The sequence below is a fragment of the Ooceraea biroi genome, chromosome 12, assembly GCF_003672135.1.
Source record: "Ooceraea biroi isolate clonal line C1 chromosome 12, Obir_v5.4, whole genome shotgun sequence".
In the NCBI taxonomy this organism is placed as follows: Eukaryota; Metazoa; Arthropoda; class Insecta; order Hymenoptera; family Formicidae; genus Ooceraea; species Ooceraea biroi.
This window is the reverse complement of record NC_039517.1, coordinates 8,566,399-8,589,322: the sequence shown is the minus strand read 5'-3', so window position 1 is coordinate 8,589,322 and position 22,924 is coordinate 8,566,399. Positions and strand designations below refer to the sequence as shown.

General features: G+C 48.0%; 1 protein-coding gene across 3 annotated transcripts in view; it reads right to left on the bottom strand.

Moving 5' to 3' along the window:
* LOC105284278 (zeta-sarcoglycan) overlaps positions 1–22,924 on the bottom strand; it is a 185,555-nt gene that overhangs the window by 43,120 nt on the left and 119,511 nt on the right. The window contains exons 1-2 of one of the 3 annotated variants that reach the window (XM_011347649.3): positions 21,638–22,568; positions 19,511–19,569 (exon numbers count right to left, since the gene is read on the bottom strand). In XM_011347649.3, the coding sequence (XP_011345951.1) occupies positions 19,511–19,569; positions 21,638–21,652 (74 nt within the window). In that variant the 5' untranslated portion in view covers positions 21,653–22,568. Of the gene's footprint in view, positions 1–19,510; positions 19,570–21,637; positions 22,569–22,924 lie in introns of those variants that run through there. The other 2 variants (XM_026973966.1, XM_011347648.2) reach the window with 2 other exon arrangements.

The following is a 22,924-nucleotide window of genomic DNA, read 5'->3' as shown; positions in this document are numbered from 1 at the left end:
TTTTGTCATCGCGCAGCCGGCGTAGCCCGACATAAATTCGGCGGATCGGCCATCAGAAATTCGGCTCGTATTTTGTTGTCATCCGGCACAATACTATGCTATTTATAATTTATTAAGCTGCGACGCGGATGTAACTCCCTGTCGCTGTTTGACGATATTTTCAGCGAGAAAATGCAAACACATAACGTCCAGGAGGGAAGAGAGGAGAGGGACAGAGATCGCTTCGGCCACGGAATCGCGCGGATTTGCCGCAAGAATTTCATTATTCCCGATTCTCGCGCATCCCTGTATCGATCTCTCGCTCTCGCGGAGTGCCAATTCTAAAATCGTCAGTAACGAGCACTTTCGTGAGATTACCGGATCGGCGGCGCGTGGCAATAACGTACCTCCATCTAATACAGAGGCTCCCCTGTTTAATTCGGTTCATCCAGTCGCTGGGCCCCCGACGAAGCGGCCAACCGCTTCCGCAGGAATTTCCAGTGGCAACTTGCCAGCTACACAATGCTAAGGATCGCAAATAGGCCCTCTAAATACGCGCGTCGAGTGTCCGTCCACGATATCAACGTGGAGCTTTCTGTTGGATACTGCTAAACTCCAAAACTTCCATCATGTTTAAGTGAGAAACGATGAAACGATGAAACGCTCGCGTACCGATTTTGCGTAACGAGCATACGTTTCAGTGCGTGCACGCGTCGAATTTCCGTTTACAAATTAACAAATTTTACCCGCAGTAATATAAATTAAAAATAAAATAAAAATGCGAGATAGGAGAAAGTTTATTAATTATTCTTGATGATTCTATATTTCTCTTAAGGATTCGGGCTTGTGCTCTTGCTGTTCTTTGTTCTCCTGCTTCAACCGAAACGCACAATATTCCATGCATTCTATCTGCGTCTTACTTTAATATTCAGCCCAGTTGACTGGGCCTTTTACCTTCGTGATGAGAATTCCACGGACGATATTTCTGCGCGCGAGTCGCGAGAGTTGAATTAATGCGCGACTGTTGGTGCTCGACAGCGATTCCGCGAGGCTAGAATAATTCGGAGTCGAGACAAAGGCAACGGAAGGAGCGCTCTTTGACGGCGTCTCTGGTACACCATTAACCTTCCGAAGGGTTAACAAATTTGTGCACACCACCTAATTACCGCGTTGCACATCGATGGAGAATAAAATCGTGCCACTTGGTAATTGGAAGAGCGACGGCAGGAGCGGTTTTCCGTATTGAATTCGCGTCAAATTGTCATTAAACGTGATCAATGGAAACGTAGTCAAAACAGAATTTTATCGTTTTATTACTTATTATGTATGACTCCAAGTGTTTTTACTAGTATCACATATGTCAATTTTACTTTTGACAAGGCTTGAGAATACTTCAAGTTAATCAAGCGCTCACTAGTTCTTTCAATTTTCAAAGAACATTTTGTAACATTCGAATCCACTCTTAAAAAAGCCGTGTTAATCAAATTGAAATCATTGTTGCCTCTTTTCCGCGACGCTGATTGGTTATCTCGATTCGCGTTGTGCGTTTTGTTCAGGTTAGATTACCATCGCGCGGCTGTCTTCGCGCGGAGGTTAACAATTTGATAGAGTGTGATAATTGTGCATATAATAAATAACAGATGAATATTATTATTCGAAAACATTATTAATATTGAAAAATAAAATAGCGCGCGCCTGTTTTGTACTGGTAACAATATAAATATCCCAGAACTCCTCGGAAAAAGAAAAAAATTTTAATGGCTAGAACTTTTTCATTTATCGTTTTAACGAATTTTAAATCATCGAGAACTCTAGGCAATATGCCAAATAACAATATGAATAGCACAGAACTCCTCGGAAAAAGAAAAAAATTTTAATGGCTAGAACTTTTTCATTTATCGTTTTAACGAATTTTAAATCATCGAGAACTCTAGGCAATATGCCAAATAACAATATAAATAGCACAGAACTCCTCGGAAAAAGAAAAAATTTTAATGGCTAGAACTCTTTCATTTCTAATATATCTAAAGAATTTTCAATCGTCGAAAACTCTTTGCAATATGCCAAATCCACTCTTAAAAAAGCCGTGTTAAATGTCTTCGCGTGGAGGTTAACAATTTAATAGAGTGTGATAATTGTGCATATAATAAATAATAGATGAATATTATTATTCGAAAACATTATTAATATTGAAAAATAAAATAGCGCGCGCCTGTGTTGTACTAGTATTAATATAAAATGTCTATTTTCGCTTCTAAAAATATACAAATTGTAAGAAGACATTCCTTGACAAATGTAATTTTTCCTTGAGGAAAAATCACTTGAAATTCATTCAAGATCGAAAGAAATCGCATTCCGATATTATTTATATTATCGGTTATTTACCGATAGTGATAAGTAACGTCTACCAGACGGTGACGCGGTTTGCTCGCTGGTGGCAGTTTATTTAGGCGGCAAGTTCGGGGTTAGCTCGTGCTTCGTGACGAGACGATGGAAAAGGGCGGACAGGGAGGGTGAGGAAAAAAAAGATTGAGGATGAAGACGGGGAGAGTAAGGTGCGGCGTGTACAGGTCGTGCACCGCACCTGCCGTGGCGTGGCTGACGTATCAGCATACTGCTGCAAACTTTATCTCCTCTCTCTCTCCCTCGGCTCGCTCTCAGGGACTCACCCCGTGCTTCGCGGCATGCGGATGCGCCATCAGCATCGGCGCCATCAGCCAGCCAGCCGGTAGCAGCCAGCAACGGCGGCACCGACATCGCTCGCTACATGCCGGCTATGGCGTATCTCAGATCGCGCGTCTTCCTCTCTAACCAGGTTCGAGCAACGACGAAACGGGAAGAGAAGAAGGGGTAGTTTGGTCGAGTGGCGGAGGTATGGGCGGAAGAAGGGCGGCGAGATGAGAGAAAGAGTGAGCGAGCGAGAGAAAGGGAGATCCTGCGGGAATAGGGAATGCGAAATGTACCTACGTATACTCGTCTTCGTCCTCCGGAGATTCTAAAAGTTTCACTGCGAGACGCCGGTCCGGTATCCATTTTGCGCCACCCGCCGCTCGCCAACCCTCCGTCCTCCCCGCGAATACGTCCTCAGATGCGTTCTAGTCTCGATATTAAAGGCGGCGTGTATCACGATACCACTCCTCTTATAACCGTCAACGCGGTTTTACGACGTCGGTGTCCCGCTTGCGGATGCATTAATTAAACGAAAAAAAGATGTAAGAGTCAAGAATTTCAGGGTTTTACTATCAATTTTCGTTGCAGCTGTTGTACGAAGGACTGTCGCGTAGTGCGTGTGTAAGCAATCTCGGCTGCAGTAAAATTCGCAATCGAATTTGCATTTAATAAATCTCTTGTATTTAACGTTGATTATGATAAATCTCTCGGTTGAAATGCTTTTGCATTTAATTAAACTCTGACCAATAATAATAAAATAATAATAATGCAATAAAATCTCGGTCAGACGAGTTGGAATTGAAAAGGAAATTACTCTTCGTGTCACTTCATTTTCTCTCAAGAAACCGTAGACAGCATCTCAAAAAACGTTAATAAACGACATCACACGCGATATCTGTGAAGTGATACGCGTAATACGAAAAATTGTCCGATTGACACCGGAAACGAGGATAGACAGGCTTTTTCTCTCAATCATCCGCCGACGTACCCTTTCGAGTGTTACGTCTCCGGTCTTCCCTTTATCCGCTTGTCTCATTCATTACTATTTTGTTTCTCTGGCTCTCTCGCGGTTTTCCCTCGGGCACGTTTCAGCACGCTTAACTTTCTCCAGCTGGGATGAAGACCTAAAACGCCATTTGTCTCAAGTTTATGGCCGTTTCCGTAATTGCGGTGGTATCAACACCATAGCTCGGCGATGCTCATTTAAACGCGCGGTTTCGCGGTGCCGGACTTAAGTCAACCCCTCTGACCAAAGCTCGTTGTACTCTTCAAAGAGCTTTTTTCTCAGAGATAAGCAAACATGACCAGTCTCCATCGAGCATGTAGATTATTTATGCTCTCTACGGAAGTGAATGCGTGCAGAAATTAGAAACTCCGTTAAAAATTAGATATAAAAATGAAAAAGATAACTGAATAGTAAGAAAAACGTTGAAATTTCTGGAAAAACGACATTTCCCTCACGACGAATTTGTACGGCTATAAACGCGCGCCTTTTAGCGATGCATTTTCCATCCAGATGAAACATCAGAAAGCTTATGACACGAAACGGCATCGACTTATGCGAGTTGTCAATTCCACTCGGTAAACATAATGAGCGGCATCGGCGTTAAGCGCATCGTAGCCGCACGGCGGCAACAAAGTTTCGCATTGTCAGTATTTCAGGGCTGCGAGCTCGTCCCGTGACAGCCCGTCTGCCGCACAATATCGTTACACGGTGCCGCGAACCGAACCAAAACGTTCATAAGTTCACGCGCCGTCGCATCACGTGCCGTCGCCGATGCAGACGCCGACGCCGCGCTCGAAAACTGAACGTCAAATAAACACCAATTACGCTCGCGTTTGCAAAACTATTTCACGTGCGAAACGACGTGTGCACGATTCAATTTCGATCCTGAGTATTTATCTCTGACTATCGTTCGCGTTCGCGAGCGGAAAAAAAATGCGGTACGGGCAATAACGCGCGCGGGCTAGAATGGGGGTGCATAGCGCGCGGTTGCTGCGAACGGTTTTTTTCAGCGCACACCCGCGCGCAGGATAATAGAATAATGCGCGTGAAATATCCGCGGATATTAAACGCCGCGGATGTTTAAGTATCTTGTCACGTTAATATTTGAGTGCCGGCGTTGTTATAAATTTATGAGCGTTGAATGTTAAAGCGGCATAGTGCGGGGCGCAAATTGCAACCAATTCCGCAAAAAAAGGAGAAATTCCGATTCCGAAGGATCGAGGTAAACGAAAATCATCACCGACGACGGAGCTATGATAGCGCGGTCGAATCAGCCGAACGGAACGATGAGAGATGACGTCGGCTGTCAGATGATAGACCATCGGGGGAACACGCGTGAAAAACAAAACGCGCTTGTTAAAAGCTCGCGATAACACCGATCAATGTACGATCTGACTGTAATCGGCGGTAACTACTAACGAGCAGGCTGCAAGCGGGTCAAAGGGCGAGCGAAGTAGAGCAACGAAGATCAACACCGGCGGACAATCCCTCGCGAAGATGCCTAGGTCCCGATACAGTGGCCGGTATGTAGATCGACATGAACGGGAGTACACAACGGGGGTGGCGCTCCGTCCCGGATTATCTTTCGGATGCAAACGCCACCCTGCTGGCCGCATTCCCATGGAAATCGCGCGTTATGCGGCTCGTGTACACGTGTAGGGTACATGAGCGATGTGTGCGCGCCGTACACGACGTCGCCGCTTCGCAAACAGGGCGCCTAATGTCCCGGGATGATAATGCGCACCCCGTGGGACCCTTTTCGTCTCCCGCGCCCTTTCGCCTTGCCGATGGTGTGTATTCTTGCGCCGTGAATGCACCTTCCGGTGTCTCGTCGCTGTCGCCCGCAGAAATAAGGATTCCCGTGACCCACCAGGTGAACCGTGCGATTACTCACGTTAGACGATCGCGAGCGATTTTTCAGCGAGCTGGAGAGAAGGGGAGAAGGAAAGAGCCGTACAGGTCTAATGGGATGCAATAATTGGTAATCCGTAGTCTCGTTTAGTACGATGGGATCTGTCCATGCCCTGTGATAGCGCCACTTTAAGGTGCGATTACGTTCCGCCGCGCGTTCTCCGTTCTGTCGGACAGAGTCGGAACCGTGCAAAGGCCGTAAAGGATGCGTACAACGAAGCGGCTATACGTCCAGACCAAAATAGGATCTAGCTCGGAGCGTTGCATTAGTAGCGTAAGCGTAGCTGGAATGTTATCCGTGATATTAATGCGGCCGTTAGCGCGATGCGCCGTTTATCGTACCGCGATCTGCGTTTGTCTTAATTCCTGATATCCGCATTGATGATAAACGACTCGTCGCACGCTCTTCTGCATTCGGTGCACGTAAGATGGAGAGACGGGGAGAATTCGGATTCTCTTGTGCATCGCAATGTTCAGCTACATCATCAATCATTATTCAATCCGCAATAGCAAATTTTTCCACGAATGTCGCGATGCATACGTACGCGGATCGGCAAACCCGTATGATATTAATGGAACTCGTTCAGGTCGCATGAGTCATCCTCCAGGAGGCAATCGAAAGTCAAGCGAGACTCGACAAATCACGGTACGTCGAGAACGAGTGTTAACATCCAATTCCCCCGGACGTCCTCGTCGTGCTATCCCGCCTTGCCGCGCGTACGCGTCTCGTAGGTACTCGGAGAATCGAGGTGCACGGCGAACACGCATTCGAGTAGCACGACTCGGAAATGGGAGCCGAGATGCGAATATCTATTCCGGGGAATATAAACGATCGTGTCTCGATAGGGATGAGGAATAAATCTAACGGAGCCTGTTCTTCCCCGGCAATGATCCTGTGCATCTTGCACCCGCCGTCCCGTCTATCCGGCGTACGCTCTCGGTACGGCTGCACCGATGTCGCGATCCTATCCCATTTATTTTACTTCTACTTTCCACAGTATATTTTCGTCAACAGCGCAGCGAGAGAAAGAAAGAGAGAGAGATAGAGGAAGAGGCCGCTTCATCGATCGACGTGAACTTATACATTTACAAAATCCGAGATACATCCGAGGGCTTTCACGAAACAGAATCCCGCCCCGCGCGCGTGCGGCAGAAAAATCTCGGAATATCTTGAACGATTTCGCCTTAACTCCGCCGAAGTACCGAAGAATTTTTCGTCGGGTCTTGCGGATATTTCGCTCGTGCTATTGGCATACCCCGGAAGATGGAAGAATCTATTTACAAGTTCGCTAATGGCCACTCTGTCTTACCTCTCGCAACTTTTTCGCGATATCCGTGTACATCGCAGAGTACGCTTATTCGTGAAAAGTCGGAGCCTAACGTGATATCGTACATATATATAAAACGTGTCTCTCCAATTGCATTGTTTTAAAGATATTCAGGTGGTAATAGCCAGCGGATATGCATCCTCTGTATAAAATAATTCTAATGAAACACGCAATTATAACTTAAACGGATTTTATCAGCATAAAACTGTATATATGACTAATCAATTAACGTAACTCATAATTACATTATTTAATCCGTCATGTAATCATTGTCCGTACACTCGTAAATCCGAAATGAAAGTGTAATTAATTGCAAATTAATTTCACGAAACATTCTACAATTCCCTGTATTGTTCTGCCTGAAAAAGGCAAGTCCAATTGAGCATCGAGGGCAGCTACCCCTCTACCAAGCGGGAGTTCATGATCGGCGGATGTTGGAAGGATGGGAAGTCTGACCGACTTCCAATTTTTCAATATTCACGACGTCGCCCGGTGTGTTTCTTGATTGAGGTTTCCCTATCTCGGGAGAGTTCTTTATTTCTAGAACGAGGCATCGTGCTCGTTCGAAAGGCAGAAAAGCGAAAGAGAGCGGCGAGACACCCAAAGAACTCAGCGACACGACGGAGGCGGGCGTGTAGACGGGTTACGGGGGAGAGGGCTCCCGGGAACAAATAGAGAACGTCTCTTTGTGCGATCTGCGATCGCAGCGCGCGTAAAAAGCCCGGTTTGATCAAACGCGCAGGGAGAGCGCGGCGAGAGTAACGCGTCTTGTGCATCGGGACGGAAGCGGAAGACGAGTGCGCGTCGTCTTCGGGAGTGATGTCGTGGTGGGTTTCCATAGCGTGGTAGACACCTGGTGCGACCTATTCCTGCGGCAGACGGAATTCCACGTTCGTTCCGGCGTAGCGTTCGCTAACCTCATCCACCATTGCAATTGTGCAATCTTTCTGTTTGTGAAAGAGGCATCCGCGTGCGCTCTCGTCCCGGTGCAAGATAAACAATTTTATCGGCGAGTTTTTCGGCACGGAGCGAAACATTTTAATTGGCGTAGAATTTTAAGCATCTCGCCGCGCCCTCGATTTACATGGGATATTTTTTCTCCTCTCTCTCCCTCTCTCTTTTTCCTTTTTTTTCTTTTTTATTGTTTTATTTCGTTGTAGCGGATTCAGATTCTGTTGCGACGCAAATTACACGAAACAGCCAGGTTTCAAAACATTTCGCGAGATAACCCAGATTTTGTACATATTACGGGAAAAATTCTCGGCCGCGCGGAAAAGGTAGATCGACGCGTGAAATTTGATTTCCGCATGTGAAAAATATCGCGATCAACACTTTTTGGGGCCGGCATTGCTTTATAAACAAGTGTTGCATTTGTTCGCGCGCCCGTGGAACCGCGCGATGCTCATCCCGCATTAACATTGATGATTTTCTCATTAGACAAATGAAATTTGGAATCAGACAGCTGCATTCAGCGCTAAATGGGCGGACATAAGGTTCTTCCCGAGTATCTGACGCTCGCGGGCACGGCGGGGATTGAGAGATTGAAAGGCATGATTTAGGATCAAGATCTCAAAGGGCGCAAGATAAATAATCGTATTGTCATCTCCCTGCGTGGGCAAGAGAAACGCCATGCGTTTCTCGCTTTGCGCGCCCGGCGTAAGTGAGCGCGGGCTCACAGAAGGAAGATATGCATACGGCAGTCACGCCGCGGGAGAGATGAAAGGTCTGGTTTATTCAGAAATATATATACACGTGCACGTACACGGGGACACGGACACGGGTACACGCGCGCAATTGTACAACGCGTAACTCCTCCACGGAGTGGAGAAATATTGCATATTCATGCCGGCCGTGAAGCCCCTCGACATGCGGAAGGATACTAAAATAGCGATTGCATAACGTGGGTTATCAAACGGTATCCGCTGTGCCGATACCGCGTCGAGGAAATGACGCCGGAGTAGCGACAAATTCCTCCCGCCCTTCTCTCGCGTGCGGGCCGCGCGACAACTCCATTTTCTTTACGACCGTCGGTGTTTCCCTCCCCGATTTATTAACCGAATTGCGCCGGCGGTTGCGACGGCGTATGCAAATGCTGCTTCGCGGATTTTACAGCGACGCGATAAACTTTAGAAAATTGTCACGCGGTCACACGTGCCGTTTCCTCTCCTCTGCCGGGAGTGAAACGCTAACGATCGAGCGCGTTTCTCTCGAAGACAAATGCACGAGAGTCCTATCTTCCCGCAATCAAATGAAACAGGAATTTTATTATGGATAGTCCATCGCGCCACCGTTATTGGTCATACAAAGCGAATATACCGGAACTGAGCGCGATGTCGAGTGTGTTCCGTGAGTTCCGCGTCGTCATCTCGAGCCTCGGAATAACGATGAAGACGGAAAGTCCGCGAGCGTATTCTTCACGACGCGAACAGGTTGACAGCGATATCGATTTCCAGGAGCGCTGTGACATTTTCTTGTCGTATCATATCGGCCCTCCGGGGTGCAACGAATTTATTTCCGCTCCATCCCCCCCGTCCCGCTCGGGGCGCACATATTTATGCCTACGCGTATATATGTAGCACGCCTTACCTCTTCCGCCTTCATGACTTTTTCATTTTCGCACAAAGCGTCTATCCGAGTCCATTTGCGAGCAGAAGGAGGCCGCCCGTTTCCTCTCCTCATATTCACGTTCTATTTTTCCCTGTTCTCTTTCGGGTGCATCCCCCAGTGCGCGTCGCGCGACCGCGAGCGAGCTAAGGGGAGAAATCTGCGATCCACCGTCAGTTTCCTCTCCCTCTTTTCACGGTTTATTCCGACGGCAACGAATACCGTCAAGAGGGAAGAAACAATCGCGCGCGCGTACCGACAGAGACGAATGCGATGCCGGGGGTGGCGTCGCAGGAGAGATCTTGGTGGAGTCGCAGGGGGCACACGCTTGGCGGAACAGGTGGGATGCCTTTGCTCGTGCTCGTGATTACTCGCGGTGTGATTTGCATGCGAAATGTAATCGGGTCGTATGTATGCCGGCGCGTAGCCGTGATTCTTCCGGTTTCGTCTATACCTCGAAATATAAGATACTAGGAACGCACGCGCTGATCTTGGATGATGAATATTTAACCCTACGACCGGGCGAAATTGCGGATTCGTGCGAGCGATGTTACTTGTCGTTCGGGCGCGCCCGGAAGTTGGTCCCGGTCTGTTGTCTCAGATCGATGATTCATTTAGTTGGACGTTACAGACTCAACCATCGCGAATGTATGTACATGAAATTAATCATCGTAGTTCCAGGTAAAAATTATGAAATCAAATCAGCTTGAGCTGCACGCTACTCGTGTACGAGATCGTTCTCTTTTTTTAATGCGGCATTTCAAAGCGAGAAGTAGTCTCGTTTTGCGTACTCTTCGATTACTCCCGGGGATATTGATATCCCTCGAAAGTTTCGTTTACTGAGTATCACACGAAGCGCCGGCGAACGGTGCGCGCTCGTCACGGGGGAAAATTAATTGGGATCCGCTGACCACGTTATAAATTCCCGCAAAGTTTGGAAAATCGAGGACGCCGGTTAGGATACTCGCGGTACGGGCCACGGTATAAATTGCAAATAGCATTACATGTCGTAATAGCAACTAGTTAACCGTGCTGATGTACGATTCTCCGTAGACTATTAGTGAATTCTCGCTTTAATGGGGAATTCGTATTCTAATCTCTCGACGCTCAGCGCGATACCGCACCCTTATACCGTCGCGCGGATTCGCTTGTGGAAACGCGCAGTTGCCGCGCGACGACCGCGACCGACGAGTCGTCATGCAGAAAAATAGGGGTGCGATCGGAACGATAGGGAGAACGATCGTCGGGACGGTTAAAGGTCGGGCCATTCATCCGTGCATGAAAGCGGCGCGAAATCGCGCGCTCGCGTTACTGCAGCGCGTAATGGAATCTCGTCGGTTGCCACGCATGCGCGCGCACGGCTTGTCGCTGGCAATAACAATTATTCCCGTACCTCCTCGACATGCTCGATCGCCTATCGGACCGCGTGGTCGGCCGCCGACAATATGCTCGCCAATATAAATTTCGCGTGATTCCGCGGTCAACAACGCAACGTCAATCCGCTCGTGCCCGCGTGCGCTCTCGGCGACGGCCCACCGTCGAGCTTCGGCTGGATAATAATATCGCGACGATGATGCTGATCGCTCGAATAACGGTAACGCGATCGATTAAGGGCTTAGCGTAATCGCTCTTTACTCGGGCGTTCTCGCCGCTCGAACAATGGCTCGATTAAAATGATTAATATCGACGCGGTGGAGGAGGGGCAGCGCGAACCGGCCTTCCCGACAAATCGATCCTGATCTATTAGCAGTCCAGAAGCGCGTTCGCGGAATGAATAGAGAGCTAAATGTTGAAACATTTCGCGAATAATTGCTTGGCTCCATTCGCACCGCCGATGGACGCGAACGGCGCGGCGGTTTTGCGTTATTCAACGTCTGGTTGGCGATTGATATTTCTCGCGATGCGATATATCGATCGACAATTTGCCAATGTTGCTCTTGAGGAGGACACTCAGTAAACGATCGGCACCAGTGATTTTACGCGAGGACGATGATGAAAAGTGCCGTTCCGCTGAAATCGGCAATCCGCACGACGCCAAACAATTTGATAATTACCGAAGTCGCGAAGGAGGAAAAGTTTCCCGTCGACTCTGGCGAACTTGCGTTGCGGCTCGTCGTCGGCTTGTTTTCCGAATGCAAATAACTGGAATAATCCATATTTTACGTCGAGAGGTATCGCCAGCTGGACCGCGCGCCGCCGTCTTTTCGCGCGACGTCGCGCGTGCGGTGAGTTCATCCGGCCGAGTTTTCAAGTTTCCCAGGAATCGGGGGTGAAGCCGGCATTGGTGGCTGCTTCAGCCCGCAGAAATTTGCTGTTTGTGAAGTATGCTATTTCCCGCCGCGAAATCGCGCCACCAAGGAAATTGGATAGGCGACGTGAGCGTGCCGACAATCGGACTTGTATTACGCGATAGGCGATGACTGCACGATATCTTGGCAATAAAATAAAATAAGATATAGATATTATTCTAAATTACGAAAATTACGTAATTCACGTAACAAACAAGATAAATTGTTTAGTACGTTCTCTGCGAGAGTAAATTGTTTTCAATCTTATTGTGATTGATAAAACATTCTCAGGCGAGGAATGTCATTTAGTGCTACAATTTTAATTGCAACGACTGCACTTTGATGATCCTTGTTGCATTTTTATAATTTCCAGAAAATATTGAAAAATACAATATTGATCAGATGCAGTAAATATAGATATAACTTTCAAGTACGCTGGCTCTATATGTAAGACAAAAATGTGTGGCAGTCGATTATTGTACATCCCTTATGCTAGTTATCAGGCTCGAACTGCAGTCTGTAGCTGAAACTGTGTCTAGACAGTCCGAGCTTACGTTTTGTTCATCTTCGCGTCCGTAGTTCCGACGACGCGGAGACTATTACGTCGTCGTATTCACGGGAAAGTCGTCGAGTTTAACTTGGAAGCAAGCCACCCGGGGTCATATCGACGAGTAAACCCGGGCAAACGCTATCCGCGTTTATTGTTCGCGATTTGTACGCTTGTTGTACTCCCTAATAAACTTATCAGCAAGGTAGATTCCACCAGATCAGATAAAACATCCTGCTCTCAAACCTCAAACCTCAAGCCGGATGAGAAATTGTCTACACTGAGAAAAATATTTCATCAGATAATCAATTACATAGTAACGAACGGCTATATCCGATTAAATTGTATTAAGACAAAGACAAGACAAAAAAGATGATCGAACATATCCGATGAAGGTAATCATTATTTAATCGGTTTAATCATTTAAACGAAATTAACAATCGGAAACATTATTTAATCGGTTATCCAATGATTTATCCGCTGGAAATTTTTCTTAGTGTAGACTCTTTCAAAATATTGTAGATAGTGTGTGTGTACTCTCTCTCTTTTCCTTTTACTTTACATACACACAGGATGGTAAAACTTACGTCAAAACCGACATGAATCACTTTAGTCACTTTTCATATGTCAGTAATATAATTCAGTTCAATACACGCGCATCGGGAAATTATAGACTATCGTTCACTATCGTTTCGCTCGCTCGATAAGCACAGCTTCCGCATTTGTCTGACTGTCCATAACTGTCGATCTATGTCTATCTATCTCGATAACTGTCTATCTATGTCTGTCTGCAGCTGTTTTCATCGCTTGCCTATTTATCTGGATTATGAGGTAAAGGATGCTTTTTCAAACTCGCGCTAACTTATTTGTCTCATATTAGAAGCTATAAATACAGCCTTAGGTGTTTGTCAAAATGGTTAGTCAACATCCCGAATAAAATTCGTCTACAATATCAAAAAGTACGTATTTTAAGCAAAAGACATTTGCAGATTTATTTAATCCACACAAATTCGTAGCATGAATATTATATAATAACATCACTCTTAATTACAACGCTTTCAACAAAGCAAGAAAATAATAATGAAATCATGACAGTTCCAAATAAAACTAGTGTTATCCGAACAGAATTATCCGTTAAGATTAATCTCGGGAGGTTATTTCAAGTTGTTAAATATAAGATCTGAACGAGGATTTCGTATAGAATATTCGGAATCTACCGTTTCTCGATGAAGGCGGATCAATGTTAGGCTCGGGGGTTAATCCATCACGCGGACCCCTCTAATCGCGCGGGCGATCGCGCTAACGAAAAGTGCAGAAAATCGCAAAGTCTCGTATGCAGAAGTGAAAGTCTTCGTGTTTGCGTTGGCGGCGAGCCAAAAGGCAGGCGCGGCCGAGATCTAATCCCGTTAAACGTGTCTTGCGGTACTCGTATTGTCGACGACGGCGACGATAAAATGCACGCCTCTCCGCTAATTTTAGTTTCTCGTTAAACCATAAATTTACGACAAGCGATACAGATCGGCGCACTGCCGAAAGTATCGGTTCGCTTCGCGTTCTCTCCTTTTCTCTCTCCCCCTCTCTCTCTCAGTAAATAAAATGCAATTCGCCCGTTATGAACCGTGTACCGATAATTTAATACAGCAGACCGCCCCCGGTCATCTCGCGCACGTTTTTTCGTTGTATATTGGATGTGATCGGTTTATTCGATAGAGTTTCCCACCGATATAGTGACAGCGAACGAGTGCAGATCTCGGTTTATGGGTTTACGTTCATCCGAGGAGTTCTCTCTCTCTCCCTCTCCCTCTCTGAAAATTAAAGCACTTTAATTAAAACACTTCCAGCGCAAAACGAAATCCCAGCGGGACCCGCCGCTCGAACAGATGAAACAATATCGTCGTGCGTAACTTCGCAAAATAAATATGAATTCGCGAACAGTCGGCGCTTGTGTGCAATGCACCGAGCGATGGTCCAAAAACTTTTGAACGCTTCAATTACGCTGTACCGACTATATGGCAAATACTGCGTGGAAAATGTGTGCTACACGTGCAGGCTCGCGATCGCACGTGTTTGCGAATGACCGATAGCGCGACGGCGATTTACACACGTTGTCCCCGCATGGCATGAAATGACTCTTGTTGCAATAAAATCCGCTAAAGCGATTCGCAATACACTTGTGCATCAGCATTAAAGGCGGCGAACAACTGGAGGAACCATCAGGGAGAAAAAACGCTGATTCTTCAAATTATAGAACAATATTCAGAACATCTTTTCTCTCACAACCTGCATTGTCATTGTACACGAAAAGTCCCCTCCAAAAGTGCAGGAATCTTGGATTTCTCACGTTGGAGTCACACGTGAATAACAAATGCGTCCCAGTGCGATCTTGAAAGTATTCTCACGTCGGAAAGAATCCGCGCGAGGAAAAGCGACGAGAGAGATCGAGGGTGACGATCAAAGGTGCGAAACGATGCTTGAAATAATATCGCGGTATTTTCTTTCAATCCGATCCACCGATTCTCGAGGTACCTGACTCTGGAGAGGGATTGGAGGGTCGATCCTTGGTTACCTGAATCAACGAGTGGCGCAGATAAGAGCGAGCTCATTAATTTCGTAGAGAACACTTCCCCGGCCCTCGTCCGCCACGTCTATCGATCGCGCGAGTTGAAAAACATGCGCTTGATAACGAGATGATAATCCCGTTATTACAATAAAAGCCTGGTAATGATTATCGTTTCGTCCGTTGGCCGTCGTATCAACGATGATCTGTTAATACTCGACGAGTGGCATTTGTAAATTTTCTAGTTGTTATTACGCGGCCCATTGTCATTAATATTTCGTTATTAATTACGTGCGCGCACGTATAATTGGCACATTAATTAACCCGGACAATATTTCGTGCGTGCATTTCGTGCGAGGACGCGCGTGTTTCTTGCACCAGAATCTGATTAACCGATTCTCGTCGCCGGGAACCGTCACACGCGGCGGCGCTTATTATTTTTGACACCGATTTCCGGCCGAGTGGGGACGCAAAATCATCGGACCCGAGCCGAAACCGACGTACGGCTGGAACCAATTAAAAGTTCGCGACGTCGGAAGCCAATTACGTACATTGACATGGCACACGACTGAAACTTGGAAAATCGAATAGTCACCGGACATACCTTCTCACTCGCGAATTCACGATATGTTAACTCTCCCTGGCACATCGCTAATGTTGCATAAGATCGTACGATCAATTTTCCACATATCCGGTCTCGGGAAAAGACCATGGTATTAACTTTGCTCCTTCGACGTCGATTCACAAAGGGAAATTACTAATAAATTATTCTTTTCATATCTTTACATACACGCTTTTTGCTTCCACAAATTATAATTACGTTAAAGATCATCACGTGGAAAAATCTCGTTTAAATCAAGTTCAAATCAAGTTTAAACTTCGCGGTCGCACACAATATCAAGAACGACGTGAGACTCGCGTCGTGTTGTTAGTGTTCTCGCATGCTAAGTAAAAATCGCGCGATGCACGTTTATAGCCTACGAGAAAATTGCGCGGCACTTTGGAGAGATTTTATCCATCGGCCGCGTGCAAAGGCGACTCGGATTATCGGGAAAATCGCAGCGCGGTAGCTGTCACGAAGTGAGCGTCAGCGGATTGAATACAAACGAGAGTTTCCGTATATAACGAACAGGCGTAAAGCACTGGCCGCACCTTCGGCCGCGATATCGGCCGCGGATTCAACACCCTTGCCCCTTGTGACGCGCTTGTGCATAGCGATTGCCGCACTGGTCGGCGTTTCACACCTCGCGCGTTTCACAACCCTCTCTCTCGTCAAGGGATGAATCCGACCGTACAAACCGCGCGTGCAAATGCACGATCGATGCCAAGTCACGGACGATTCGCGGGCTCCGCGGGGAGGGACTTGATAACAGATCGGATACGCCTATATATAGCCTCGCCTCCGATGAGTAACGAGCAGGATTGTTAAATTATGATAACTCGCAAACTCGAAATATTCGGGAGCTAAATTACCCACGCAATATTGCTGCACAATAATAGACAGCGAAACGGATTATTCCGCTCTGCGAAAGCTTGGAGGTTTCCCTCGAAAATATTCATTAAGAACTGTTCTACATTGCGTTTTATTCTTTTTTAATCTTCTAGTTTCAATTTTAATTTCTTACTTATTTACTCGACGTTGCTCTCCGCCCGTTCCTCCTCCACGATTTGCGACGTCCCGAAAGATAGTCTTGTACGAGCATCACGAGTACATGTGTTATCGGGGGTGAAACGCACACTCGGCAAACCGAGTAATCCCGTCGCGGCGAGTTTACGTATGAAAACGTAGAAACATGTCGCTAGCCGAGAGGAGGGCAAGTTTCCGGCCGAAAAAGCCGGACGAGGAAAAGAATTGCGGAGTCGTGTAACATTCTTTCGTTCGTTCATTTATCACCTGGCCGACGACATAATAGACGATCGCGAGCGACCGCGGGCTCTTCGCCGTGCTGGTGCTCTACCGTGTGCTTGATGCCGGTACTTTTTACGTCTTCGAATTTGAACGTAAAGTTTTACTGTCCCCGTCAATGCGACGAACTTGGACAATATTGATTCTTTGGCTCCTACGACCGCGCGAACGTCGTTAACGGCGTCGTCTATGAGCCGTAAAAGCTGCTCCGTCACGTCAAACTCGCGGCTCGAATCCGAAATATAATTCCGTATTATAAATCACGTAACCCGCGAAAAAGTGTGTATAGTCGTCCGTTATTCAGGACTCCGTCGATGCCTTCCTTATGATTTACCGTGATTTTTCTTTTTCTTTCTGTTCCTCTTTCTCTCTCTCTCAATCATTCTCGCGATATTTAAATTGAATTCAGAAGGTAGGATAGAGAATATCGCGGCACTTATTTATCCTCCCGTTATCGCGGGACAAGTTCAGCCGCTCAGTACTGCTCCGCAATTATTAATTAATACATTAATGCTAATTCCATAATAATATCAATCCGCGGAAACGCGTAATTGTAAAAAGGCGCGGTGCATCCATTATTGATATGCACGCTCGCCCCTATCTGCCCGTACCCCATTAGCATCAACCTCAACCGGGCCGATTAATTGGAACACATTGTACCTGGGAATCGCAGGTGTAATGAAAGATAATCGTTCCCGTCTGCCCGAGCTTCCGTCGGAGTTACATTACTGCCGACACGAAACGCTCCGATCCGCTATTAAAAGTATCGCAATCGAGCGGGGAAATAGCTCCGTCGGTCGTAACGGAAGATGGATGCGCATTTCGGCCGAACGAGGCGGATTTAATGTGCCGTCTCGATCGATCGATCCGCGTTTGCACCGCGCGCATAATACGAGAACCGCGATCGCGTACGGCGCGGCGGGAAAAAACGCTGCAGTACGCGCGCGCTCGTTTGCGACAGCCTGTCAATCGATTTTGGTTCTTGCAGGCTGATTGTTCGTTCGGCCGAGCAGTTTTTTCGGCCGGTTAATAAATAAAAAAAAAAACGTTCACACTGGACGCATGAATATTCGGCAACGCGATGGTGTGCCATGGTGCGCGCGAGGTACATCGGCTTCGGTGAATTCTGCGGGCGGTTCCTTTGAAGTTTATGTCTCTTAATTATTTCTCTAGTATTCTTGACGATAGAGAGATTTTTGCTCAGCGGTTTATAGTTGTTTATCTGCTGAGAGACGCCTCTTCGACGGTTACGTGACAAGGCCAGCGCGAAATAGGCTGCATTTTTTTTTACGCGTCGATAAAAACAGAGAATATAACGAAACGCGTTAAATTCGTGCGAGCGCATTCGGTGTGACGGAATGCATTTCGATGTTTGATGAATTTGATGAATCTCGACTCGAATGCAGGCGAGCGCGCGCTTCGATCCGCGCCGATAGCGGAATACGGAACCCGTGCCGGGCGCACCGCATTTTTAGAACACCGAAGGCACGGCTATCACGGTGTTACGGAGGAGACGTGAATATACCGGCCATCACGAGGTATCCCTCTACGACGAAACGCGTCGGCGGATGAGATTTCCTTAACCCGGCGAAATCCTTGCGGCTCTCGCGCGGCTTCGCGCGCGAAAACGACGATACGTTTTCAATCCTCCACTTTTATGGAGCGCATTTCGGAGTATCCTCGTTCAAATTTCAATTTCGGCCGAGATCGATCTCCCCGGGCGCTCTCGAAGAATCGGGATCGCGTAATTCCGTCGTTGATTATTTTTGAGTGGAAAAAGCGCATACGGGACAGACGCACGCTGCGTGCATGATGAGACGCGACAGTTAAATTTCGCGTGCGATCACCAGCCCCGGTAAGCCCACCCCAACGACCGTTTGTGCGTTGTTTAACAAATGATGGATCGTTTAATCGCAAGTTCGCGGCCGTTACGAGCGTTTAACAACGTCGTTCGGAAGAACGATCGCGTTCCGTAATCGCCATTCTGAGTAAAACGACGGCGGTTGCGGCGTGTCTCGGCGCGTCCCGGCGTCGGGGCACACGCCCCGGGTATTCGTCGGGCAAAACGACGATCGTCCGACGTCGGCCTGGCAGCGCCTCAAACATCGCAGGAATTTTCGGCAGTAATTTTAGTGTTGACTCCGCGCGTGCAACTCGCGGCCGATACGCATCACGAATCGGATTCGACATGCGGCGTGGCACCGCCGCGCGGAAACCGCTCCGTCCCGAGATTTATCTTTCGCTGTCGGACACTTGGCGTGATCCACTGACACATCGTTCGCGTTACGTCAATCTTCAGCAGCGGTTCTATAGTCGTCATACGGCCGCTTGTCAAGTTCGCAAGAACCACACGGGAAATTTCTTTTAATTAACCCCGATCCATTGGCTCGCTCGCGCGATGCTTAATTACAGATTAATTATCCATCTCCGCGCGCGTCCATCTATGCGCATTGATTTTTCACGAATGCACGTCACGGCGAGTAACGAGCCATTTGTAAGGCTCGTACCGCTATTTGTCGCGTTTTCTTTTTTCTTTTTTTTCAAAAGCGTTTTGATCACCGCCGACGCGGTAGTTTATCGTCGCCCAGACGGTTTCGCTATTTTTATCCCGAGTGCCTGTTTCCCTCGGTAATAACCTCGCCGGCGTTACATTCGTTATTTCTTCGGCTTTGTTGCGCACCCGCAACGACTGCACGCGTTTTGTTTTCACTCACCTCAGTCTGCTGTGCTCGGTGTGCGGCGATTCCTCCGGCGATTTGTAACTGTTTCCGGTCTGCAACAAAGAAGGAGACGCATAATGAAGACCTCGGATCCTCCCGGTTCGCAACTAGTTGTGAGAGAAAAAAAGCGAACAGCAATCACGCTGCAGGTTTTATCCGCATATTTCCTCACAGCGATAATCATACAAGTGCAACAAAAATTGCACGATTGCAAAAAAAGATTTATTTAAACCGAAAGAAAATCTCGTGTCAAAGGGAAATATAGTACAATAATTCGGCGAAGATGAAATCGACGAAAACGGTTAACACGTGAATCGCGCAAAGGATCCGGCAATCCTTGACGATTTTTCTCGATTCGCGCTCATTCGAGTGCGGAGCACATTCTCGAGTGCATCGTCGTTAAAGCCGATCGAAGCCGAGACGAAGCACGCATCGCCTTTAAAGGCGTTCCCGAAAGCAATCTGCCACTCGGATCAGGTTCTCGCTTAGACAGCCGGCGACGCTCGGGAGATTAATCTGATCAGCCGGGCCGATCGTCGTCCGCCATGCCGACGTCACCGGATCCCCGTTAGCAGCCGGGTGCTATCCCGTCGTGCTCGCGAGACGACGCCGTAAACGCGCGGCGCTTAATTCCGTCGGGATGACGACACCCTCGTGCGACGGACGCGCCGCATCGGTCGCCGCTGTTCGCGGAATAACATTTTGGGAAGCGAACCTCCCCGTCTCTCGGTGCACACGTGCGTCCACCGTTAATAAATCGGCCGTGGAAAACAACGCTATGCTACGACGACGACGACGACGAGAAGGAGGAGGAGCAGGACGACGGCGGTGCGAATAACGCTCGCGAGCAACATATTGCGCGAGCGTGCAACAACTCAAGCAACAAATGGAATCCGTGGGATTTCGCGGAAGCACGACGTAATTAAAATTTATGTCGATTAAAACGCGCGGCGAAGGAGGAAGGAGGACATCGACGGGGCTGCAGGCGGGAGGGCAGCAGGGTTGTCCAGCTGCGCCGCTGAGGTGGTATACTATATAGTGGCTACTATATTTTCATCGGGCAATTCGCGTCATAAATTCCTTCATTACGCTCCGGCGATTCACAGATTCGCCCCTTTCGGGCTTACCGTGCCGTTCGCCGGAAGGCGAGCATTAAAGCGCGGGGATGGCTGCGGTGTGGTATCGGTGATGCAATTACGTTACCGGCACGTATCCGTATCGTCGATGTGGATTGTTATCGGCGCGATAATTATCAAGGAACTATGGAGCTTACAATTCTCCGGTTTCTTCCTCTCGCGTCTCACAATCATGATCACCTTTGCCTAAAATGGCGCTTCTTGTACGGCTTGACCAAGTTTCTTTTTTTCTGCTTTTCCCCTCCCCTCTATCTTCCGGTCCGGCAGATAGAGTTAGTCACAACGAATGGGAAACGTTATTCTCACGTAAATTGTTGAACGCGGTTACACCACGACAATCGAATTACCAGTTATGGAAATACGCCGTGCATTCGGAAACAATGGTCATTATAAATACCAGGCGGTTACGGCGCGCGATAGAACCGCGTATCGTAGATGATCATGGCACGAACAATAATGATTATTTCATTTCAATCAAGCCGCGGAAATTGAACAGTTCTGGAATCAGGACGAAAGGACGTTCCTGCCGGGCGGTCCGGGCCGCTCGTTACGGCCGCGCTCGATGGAACGCGTCGGTTTAAAAGTGCGTCTAATTATACGGCCGTGCGTATATGCAATCTATCCATTATGGCGGGTTAACGAAGTTGGAAATCAGTTCGATCGATCGGTTAAAGTAAATGATTGTCGAGCACGTTTGACTGCCCGTCGATCCCGCGCGGCGATTACGTTGCCACAATCGTGAGCTTCGTCATCTGTTGCGCGGCGACATGCCGTGACATTACGAGATATTAATCAGCGGAACAATCGCACGTAAATGCATTGTCATCCGCCACAAATTCCTCGTTAACAAATTGTATTCAGAAATTCAGGATTTACTCCGTGAAAATCGATCGAGCCGCTCGATCTTTTCCGAGACCCGTCACTGTCGCGGCGCATCGCGGTTAATCGCGTTGCTTATCAGTTATCACTCGTTCTCGCGACTTACCCACCGCGCGGACATTTATCTCGTAATCCAGCTCCGGGTAGCAACCACCGTCTGCTCGTCGTAAGTCTCATCCCGTCCGCAATCTAAGATCAGCACTCAGTCACTCGGGTTCCCTCTCCGGCACTCCTCTCCGTCGTCGTGCAATCCGCACCGGAGTGGATTTCCCATCCCATCCATCCGGATGGGACAGTCAATTTGTCCTTATTTTCTCCCGACTTTCACTCCGCTCGAGTTAAGTGTTTTTTTCCCTTTTTCCCTCTCCGTCTCCGTCGCGTGTACGCGCGGACGCGCGCGTGCTCCACAAAAGCCACCCCTCGGCGAAAGACGCGACGCGACGCGACTTTCACTCGATTGTGCCTCGGCCAAGTTGTGCTTGGCCCGAGCGAGTAGCTCTTGGCACGAGAATCACTATCATCCGTTCCCCTCCCTCGGTGAGGGGAAACCTGGGAGAATGAAACGTAAGGAGGAGAAGACGAAGACGAGAGGCGAGTTTCCCTCTTGTTCTTCCTCTCCTCTTTATCTGTCTCCTTCTCTCTTCTGCCTGCCCGCCCGAGAATCAAGAAGGAGGACGAAGAACGGGTACGCGAGGAGGAAAGCGCCATCCGGAGGGGTCCCCCATCTCCGTACCGAAATACACCGTAGGTCCGGAGGTCCATAGTTCGCTCTCGGACGATAGAGAACGACGGAGAGACGGAGAGAGACGGAGAGACAGGGTTGGCGCGGGGGTTGGAGGACTCTCCGGGTTAAAGTGGCGTCGCGTGTACGGGCATACCGGTGGCGGGGTGTACGGTACCACGACAGAGAGCGGGCCGTTTCGCTACGCGGACAGAACCCGCGTTACCATCCTCGCTAAACCGCGTCGGTTCCGCGCCGCTATTCTTCCCTGTGGTGTCCCGAGTACTAAGGGATTATGCGCTTCCGCTGTCTCACGGTCCATCATCCCCTTTGTCTCCGCGGCACGGATTCATTCGCAATTACGTAGCGGTGCGTCAAAGAGCGTCATCAACTCGTTTTCCCGCTTTTTCCGCTTTAACATTCTTCTGCAAGAGATGTTCCTTGCGCTCACTCGCGGGAGAAAGAACAGCGCGTTTCTTTCGTCGGTCCATTATGCGCTGCTCGTGTAAAACTCTCGGAACTCTTTATTGCATACGCGTGATTGGATTTATTATTTTATTGTTAATGTTACGGGTTATTTAATGAATGTGATAAATTGAAGAATTTATCATTTTCAGCAGCGCGTTTTCCTTGAAGAAGACCACGGGTATCGCTCATGCCCTAATAAATGTG